This window comes from Loxodonta africana, chromosome 2 (genome assembly GCF_030014295.1).
Source record: "Loxodonta africana isolate mLoxAfr1 chromosome 2, mLoxAfr1.hap2, whole genome shotgun sequence".
Taxonomy (NCBI): domain Eukaryota; kingdom Metazoa; phylum Chordata; class Mammalia; order Proboscidea; family Elephantidae; genus Loxodonta; species Loxodonta africana.
This window is the reverse complement of record NC_087343.1, coordinates 232,366,876-232,375,839: the sequence shown is the minus strand read 5'-3', so window position 1 is coordinate 232,375,839 and position 8,964 is coordinate 232,366,876. Positions and strand designations below refer to the sequence as shown.

At 38.5% G+C, this 8,964-nt stretch overlaps 1 protein-coding gene across 1 annotated transcript; it reads left to right on the top strand.

Moving 5' to 3' along the window:
* Positions 1-6,274: 6,274 nt before the first annotated feature.
* Positions 6,275-7,736, top strand: LOC100673825 (olfactory receptor 14A16-like). The gene has a single exon (XM_003421198.3). It carries the CDS (start codon positions 6,804-6,806, stop codon positions 7,734-7,736), a length of 933 nt encoding a protein of 310 aa, XP_003421246.1. The 5' UTR covers positions 6,275-6,803.
* Positions 7,737-8,964: the final 1,228 nt, after the last annotated feature.

Below are 8,964 nucleotides of genomic sequence, written 5' to 3'. Positions count from 1 at the left end.
ATAGGCCAGAAATCCATGGTTTAGTCTACTCTGCCCGGGTAAGACTGTATTAAGATCATGTGCTTTGACTGGAGGAACCTGGGTAAGGTCAGACAGTCCTTGTCTGTTTCTTCCTTCTGCATCCCTTTTTCAACCCTAATCAAATGTCTTCACTTTTGTATACATTTTCTCATTTTTAAAGTGTGGATAACAGGTCAGCTGTGAGGCTCCAAAATGATATGAGTAGGTGGACAAAGTAAGAATGTGTTGAATATTAGCCGTTAGTGTCATCCCCTAGAAGTTCATGAGAAGAGATAGGAGGGGACCCCACAAAACTAGCCCTTTACCAGCTGTTGAACTTTTGTGTATCCTGTGTCCAGTGGTTAAGCCCTGGGCTACTAATGGAAAGATTGGTGGTTTGAGCCCCCCTAGTGGCTCCGTGGAAGAAAGACCTGGCGATCTGTTCCCAAAACCATTACAGCCTAAAAAATCCTCAGGGAGAGTTCTACTCTGTCACATGTGTTTGCTATGAGTTGAAATAAACTCAGTCACCTTTCAGCAATAGGAAGAATTAAGATATGAGGTTTATTTTAAATAAAGAGAAGCACCGTGCTGAAGAGGAAGGTTAATGAGTCATTTTTGCAAAAGCTGTTTTATGACGACACACTGGGATACAGCCGAGTGTGTCTGAGTCCACAACGTAGTGTCAAACATTCTAGCACAGCAACTAGAAGCCAGGGGTTTGGAGTGAGGCCACTTGTGTTCAAATTCCAGCTCCACCGTTGTGTGAAGTGGGGCTAATCCCTTAAACTCTTTACAGGTCCAAGCCTTCAGTGTAACGGGCATGTAATGGGTTGCTTTGAGCACAGATGTAAGTTATATTAAACACTGCATGGAGAGATTAAATATTGCAGGGTGAGTGGTGAGGATCTCAGTTTCCCAATAGTGCGTTTCTCAAACTGTGAATCATCCCTGACTTCTACCAGCATTCCAAAATAAAAATAAGGGGCTTTCTCAGATCCCCTTATTCTTAAGAAAACAAAACAATAGGCTGCTATACTTTGAAGAATTAGAGTTGGGGAGTGGGATCCTAGTCAACTATAAGACACATCCTCACCATGACCCTGGTACCTAGACTCTGGGTTATTTACAAAGCAGGAAGGGGACAGTTCACATGCAAAATTATTTGTGGGCCTAGAGAAATTTTAAGAGGCTTCTCAAAATATAAGAATCTTTAATTTTATTCTGATAATGATTTGCTCTAGCTGATTTATCTGAATCTGTATACTAGTAAACTCTTCCTTGAATTGGGTCAAAGACAGTTAAGTATTTGGCCATTGTTTCAAAACATACAGATTGGGGTCTGTGTTGAGTTCCAGGGAATTCATGATCAAAAAAAAAAGATATGACCACAAGATGGCATTGAACAACAATCTATTTATTGGTGTCACCCCCTCACCTTGCATTTGCAGACAAACGCAAGGGGCAGTTCCCCACAGCGAGAGATCTTCCACAGGCAAGTGGGCTGCAGGGAGCTGACTGCCGATGAGTGAGGCAAGAACGTTCTTAAAACCAGTGGAGATTTTTCCTTGTTAGAGTGTTTTATTTCATAATTAAAGAAAAATGAGAAGTAAAATGGGTTGTCCATCTTCCCTGAGGTAAGAACACTCTCGTGCAACAAGACCACCTCCTGCATTTGGCTGCCAGTGAGAGTATGGTTGTGGCACCAATACATAGATTGTTGCTCAGTGCTGTCTTGCTGTCACCTCTTGTGCTCTAATAAGCAGAAGGGTTTGCTGTAAGGCTGGGGCACAGGGCACAGGTAGGCTAGGACGAAGTGTTTCACTGTGAGAAAGGGGCAGGGAAGCAAGGCCAGCACAGAGCAGCATATTCTCGCTCCCTCCCAATTTTGTAGCCAAGATGGAAAAATTTACAGCCACACCTCTATATCTAAAATTTTATTTTAACCTTCATTTCACTTGCATTCAATCGATAACATGTTGAAACTTTTCATTCATTCCCTTTATCTTGTTTAAGTTATTTTGTGTCTTTTCTTTCCCTTTCAGTCTTATTGTGACTACTTATTCCAGGCCATCTTTTAATAACTCATACCTATACTATCAGGATACTACCCTGACTTGTCTCTCTACCTTAAAAATATCTTCCTTGCAAAGGTTACTAAATATGAGGAGCAGTTACCTTCTAGAATAGTCTACCTTTATTATTCTGTTTTTAGATATGAACCTATTATCCATCCCCTCAACTCTCCTCTTCCTCTTATCCTAGACCAATTTAGGTTCCCTTGTCCTACAGAGTGTTCTACCTACACACCCTTCAGGCTGCCGAAGTTCTGCTTTGTTCACACCATGTTGCCTGGATTAAAAGATATTCTCTCCACTTTTTCATTCCCAAATATTTCCTATTTTTCAAGTGTTAATTATTTTATTTCCCATATTTTTTATATGAAATATACCTTAATTACCTCATCTCTCCTGAAGCATATATTGTACACCCTCATTTGTCCCAATAGACAGCATCTTACATGTTTATTATAATTTTTCTTTAGGAAAGCATGTATTACTTGTTAAGCAATTAAAATGTAAATTCAGAGCATTGTTAAAAATAATCAAAACTTAACAAAATTAAAACATAAGGTTTATTCTGAGTAGTTACTCTATATGCATATAGGAAAACCACTGTGATTCTGAAAAAAAAAAAAGCAAATAGTGAGGCGTAGGCTAGTTACAATGAAGCTTATAAGTAGAAGAGGAGGGAGACAAATAGAAGATGAACCATTGTCTAATCCTAACATGATAGATTGTAAATTGCCCTCCCCCCTTTTACTGCAATCAACTGATATCAGGTCACAAGGTAGTCTCTGTCCCTCCACCCACCTGCAACCATTACACCTTTTGAAATTTAAATTAAATAAAACTGGTTTTGAACAGGGAAAAAAAAAAATTGGGGATGACAGAAGCACCCGGCAAGATTAATTTGGGGTCAGGAATTTTTATGGTTAATATTTGGTTTTCTGGGTAGGAAAAAATTATAAAATCAAAGGAAGATGTCTGTTTCTAATTTTCCTCTTTGACAATTATAATTTTGAGACAAACAACTGGATCTCCAAAGACAAGTAGAGATGGTTGCTGAGAACTAATTTTGGCTGAGTGATGATACAGCCAAAGGAGACTTTAGAGACAGAGCCAAAGAAAAGTAAAAGACTTTTTTTTTTTCTGGAAAGGGGACAAGCAACATGAAAATTGGACAGTGAAAAAGACAAAGACATTTTATTAATGGCTAGATGCGATCCAAATACGCTTAAGGCACTGGCTCTCAAATTCTAGGGAACATCAAAATCATTCGTACTTGTCTTTTATCTTTATTTTGTTTCATCTTATCTAAAAAATACTGATTTGAATTAATGTTTTAATTACTCAATGCAATTAAAGCACATCTCACTGGACCCCATCCCAGAGTTTCTGATTCAGCACGTCTAGGGTGCATTGAGTCAAGAAAATTTGCCTTTATAACAAGTTCCTAAGTGATGCTGCTCTTGTGGAGCCGGGGTCACTGGTCTAGGGAACTGGGCGCTGAGGAGAGACAATCTTGGTAAGAAGTATAAAGTTATTTGTTGTAAATCCTGAGGTAAGTGCATAGACAAAATGAATGTATGAAGGGATCACATTGATTTTGGAAAACAGAAGGTCATTTACAGACTTCATTTTGTTTTTTGTTTGTTGGCTGCTTGACTGCTTTTACGACATAAGTTATCAGTGGGTTTATGGAGGAAACAGGTGAATTAGAAGGAGGTAACAGATATGAAACAGTTTTCAGGAAGTATGAAGTATATGGTGGGAGAAATTATTTGGGGGGAACAGCGTTATGCAGAATTGACTTTGAAGGGTTAGATGCCACTTATTTTCAAAAGACAATATATTCCACGTCACACACTTCATTGCACTGCATTTGTTATTTTGTGACAGTGTATAAAAAAAAATTTTTTTTTTATAATGCTATCTAGTAGAATACCTACTTCCAGTATTTCTTCCATAGAAGAAATTGTTGTTATTGTTGTTGTTAGGTGCCATCAAGTTGGTTCTGACTCATAACCACCCTATGTACAACAGAATGAAACACTGCACAGTCCTGCAACACCCTCAGAATTGTTATACTTGAGCCCATTATTGCAGTCACTGCGTTAATTCATCTTGCTGAGATTTCCACTTTTTTGCTGACCCTCTACTTTACCAAACATGATGTCCTTCTCTAGGGACTCGTTCCTCCTGATAACATGTCCAAAGTACATGAGATGAAGTCTCGCCAACCTTGCTTCTAAGGACATTCTGGCTGTACTTCTTCCAACATGGATTTGTTCTTTCTTCTGGCAGTCCATGATATATTCAGTATTCCTCACCAACACCATGATTCAAATGCATCGGTTCTTCTTAGGTCTTCCTTATTCCTCGTCCAGCTGTTGTATGCATATGAGGAGATTGAAAAATGCCATGGCTTGGGTCAGGCTCACCTTAGTCCTCAAAGTGACATCTTTGCTTTTTCTTTTAACACTTTAAAGGAGATCTTTTTCTTCAAATTTGCCTAATGCAATATGTCGCTTGATTCCTTGACTACTGCTTCTATAGGTTCTAAAACCAAAACCAAACCTGTTGTTGTCGAGGCGATTCTAACTCATAGTGCCCCTTACAAATAACATCAACATTTTTGCTGAGCTTTTGAGTATTTATTTGCATAATGGTATTCAAAATGCAGGAGGGAAAGGAAAAAGTGAGATAGCAAACCCTCGGGTGGATAAATTATATCATGATCAAGACAAAAGGCTTAACTTCCATATCAATGGTATTAAAAACAAACAAACCATTTGCCATTAAGTCAGTTCCCACTATAGTGACCCTATAGGACAGCGTAGAATTGCTCCATAGGGTTTCCAAGGAGTGGCTGGTAGATTCACACTGCCTACCTTGTGGTTGTCAGCCAAACGCTTAATCTCTGCACCACCAGGGCCCCATCAGTTGTATAGTTTGAGAAAACAAACGTGCATTCATTGAATAGATTAGACTAAGAATCCAAAATACTGGGCAAAATTATGGATATACTTGGCATGGCCTCATAGTGGGATTCTGCACAGGTTACCTCCCCTGAATGTCACTTATGAATGTATCAATTAAACAGTTATACTAAGACATCAGTGTAGATTCCATTGTACAGCACAGCACTATGTATAAAGGAAGGAACATCTCTTCTTCTAAGACAAGTGGAAAGGAAGACAAAAATAAGAGAAAAGAGTGTATATTGGTGGAGAAACAAAGGAAATCTTTACTATTCTTAGCCTCGGAGATGATGGAGTAACCCACTGAGGAAGGAGAGAATGGGAAGAGTGGTGAGAGCTAAGGACAGCTGGGAAGAATGTGCTAGGAGAATAGCAAGGTGAAAAGGAAAACTGACCAAGCAGCAATGAATAACGAGAGTTAATAAATGACTCCAAGAAATTCTATTGTCCTGGGTAATTAAGCAGGAGATTTGGCTGAAAACACCTGATTCACTGAACAAGCTCGCAGAAGCCAGCAGCAGGAATATTGTGGAATCGGCCTAGAAGACAAACACTTCTAAGACATGTGAAATGAATGTGAGTACTTTTTCTGCACAATTCAAATACTTCAGTTCTACTTTGAAGTGATCAGTAAATTTGGGGACAGGTTTTGATAAAACATAAAATGATAGAGAATAGAGGGTAGTTTTCTGTTGTCCATGTCCCTAATAAATTGCCCAAATGTTTCGATCTCAGATATCTCAAATCTTTTCATAAGGTTTGACTCTAAGTGTCAGTGGTTGCTATCTCAGATCATAAAGACAACTTTTTTCAAAGAACATAAAATATAATTGACATACATATATAAAACAAGTACTTGCCAAATATTTTACTTAATTCATTAATGATTGACAGAATTAGATATTCAACTGATTCAGCATCAAAATGAATATTTCATGAATAAAAGGTCAAACAAGCAAGGTTGAAAAAAATAACAAGTAGATGCAAAACAGGTCTATCTACAGAGAAAATATCAATTACTCTCCACTAAAACAAAACTAATTTGTATTTCTAAGGACAATAATTTGCATTATTAACAGTTTTATACAACTTTCCCAATTGTAGGATAGCTCAAAGACAATAAAATACAAAGATAATCCACTGTCCTAGATAGGAAACTCAGTTTTTTCCCTATTTCAGAAGTTTTCACAATTTTTCCTGACACTGGCACAAAGAAGGGAGAGGGAATGAGTAGAGGAAATGGTATTAGTTAAGTGTCTTCTTATCCAATAACTATGGTGATAATTTGTATATGCATTATTTAATTGAATTTAAATAATTACCCAATGATAAGCTCACACTGTAGGTTGAATAAAATGATACTCATAAATGTACCCAAGATTACAAAGCTTGTAAACAACTAATCTGAAATTTGTACTCAGGGTCCAAAATTTGTGTTTTTTCCCACTACATATTTCAATATAAGGTATATGAAATTCTATTTGAGTCAGACGTGGAATATGGGCCTTAATCAACATAAAATGACACAGTGGATGATTTGGACTTGATTGATAACCATTTTCAGTCATTCAGTTAATGGGATTATTTGTGTTAAATTACCTCCTGAAGACTTGGTGTTGTTACTCTTGTATGGCATGGAATACCTGCACATGTGATTGGGAGAAAGTGAACCTGAGAAAGTAGAAGAGTAAACTCCCTTGACTAAATCACAAGTTGTTCATTTTATTTTTTTAGAGTCATTGATTAAACACCCAGAGAAATGAACAACTTCACCTCTGTGACCATCTTCTTCCTAACGGGGTTTTCTGATGTTCGGGAGATCCAGATCTTACACGCTGTGTTGTTTTTGCTGATTTACCTGGCAGCTGTACTGGGGAATGTTCTCATCATCACCCTCACAAGCAAGGATCATCGGCTCCACACCCCTATGTATTTCTTCCTGAAGAACTTGTCCTTTCTGGATCTCTGCCTCATTTCCATCACTGTTCCCAAATCCATCGCAAACTCTCTGGCTCATCACAACATCTTCTCATTCCTTAGTTGTGTTTCACAGGTATTTTTCTTCATCCTCTCAGCCACTACCGAAGTATCTGTACTCACAGTGATATCCTATGACTGCTACGTTGCCATCTGCCACCCACTGAGGTATGAAGTCCTCATGAGCCATGGAGCCTGTGTGCAGATGGCAGCTTCCTCATGGGTCAGTGGAGTTCTCACTGCAATTCTGCATGCAGCTTCTACCTTCTCCATACCTGTGTGTGGGTCTCCTGAAGTTCATCAGTTCTTCTGTGATGTTCCACAACTGCTCTCCTTCGCCTGTTCTTATAATACTGTGGAGTTAGTAGTCATTGGGCTCAGCCTGATGTTAGATTTTGGCTGTTTTGTGTTTATTGATATCTCTTACATTCACATCTTCTCCACTATTCTGAGAATCCCATCCAGAGAAGGCAGGTGTAGAGCTTTCTCCACATGCTTGCCTCACCTCACTGTTGTGACTCTCTTTCTCTTTTCTGGTGTTTTTGCCTATTTACGACCCTTACCCGAATCTCCATCACCCTTGGATTTGCTGGTGTCAGTATTCTGTACTATGGTGCCACCCACCACGAATCCCGTCATCTACAGTCTGAGAAATAAGGATATGAAGATGGCATTAAAGAAACTGTTAAAGAGTAGGCATTGCCCTTCAAATTAGGAGGGTTAATGTCACATATATCATGATCTTTCAATTACTGGCAGAATCGTCTGAACAATCTGGTTGTATAGTCTGAAAATAATATTGGATATTTAAAGTAAGAATTACCATGAAAACTCTTTAAATTGCTATTAATGGGCACTGTCTATCAGTAGATGGAGTGGAAAAAACCAGTAGTTCCATTTATAATTGGGCAGATATATGTTAACCTTGTATTTATCATGTTAATTGAAAAACAAACAAACAAAAAAACAATTATTTTCCAGTTAGTTCTGACTCTTGATGACTCCATGTGTGGAGAGTACAACTGAGTCCATAGAGTTTTCAAGGCTGTGGCCTTTCAGAACCTGATCTCTGGCCTTTCTTTGGAGGCCTCTGGGTGAGTTTAAACATTCGGCCTTTCAATTAGTTGTTGAGGACTTAACCATGTGGTGCAGTGGTTAAGAGCTATATCTGCTAATCAAAAGGTTGGCAGTTTGAATCTACTGGTGGCTCCTTAGAAACCCTATGGGGCAGTTCTACTCAGTCTTATAGGGTTGCTATGAGTCAGAATCTACTCAGCTGCAATGGGTTTGTATGATTTTTGTTTTCGTTTGTTGGTTTTTTTTAAGACTCCTTATGGGGACACTTTTGAATTCGAACAATGCTTCATGCCTTCTGGATATTCAACTCACTTATGATCATGACATTATTTCTCTATTCCTGGTGTAGTGTTATATTTTCCTGCTCCAGTCATGAGATTACCTTTACTTAGATTTCTCCAGCCTAGTCCACTTTCCCGTTAGATGTTTTCTTAATACCATTTCCCTATCTATCATAGAACTCACCTTAGTTGTAATTTGAGATTTATTTCTCTAAGGCTTTGTTATGTTTTTCTTCATTACACTGTGTGATCCTTGTGGACAGTGGCTGTATCTCTTATGTCTTGCTTAGTGTGTGGCCTAGAATAGAAATAAAGTAAGTATTTATTTAATATATTAATAGACAATATCCACATCTTTTCCTGGTCCCACAAAACTTTTGTTATTTCTTTATCATTAATCTGAGCTTAACCTGGAAACCCTGGTGGCGTAGTGGTTAAGTGCTACGGCTGCTAACCAAGAGGCTGGCAGTTCGAATCCTCCAGGCGCTCCTTGGAAACTCTATGGGGCAGTTCTACTCTGTCCTATAAGGTCATTATGAGTCAGAATCGACTTGATGGCAGTGGGTTTGGTTTTGGTTTTTGAGC

Coding starts and splice junctions, on each gene's coding strand:
- LOC100673825 (XM_003421198.3), top strand. CDS start 6,804: ATGAACAACTTCACCTCTGTGACCATCTTCTTCCTAACGGGGTTTTCT.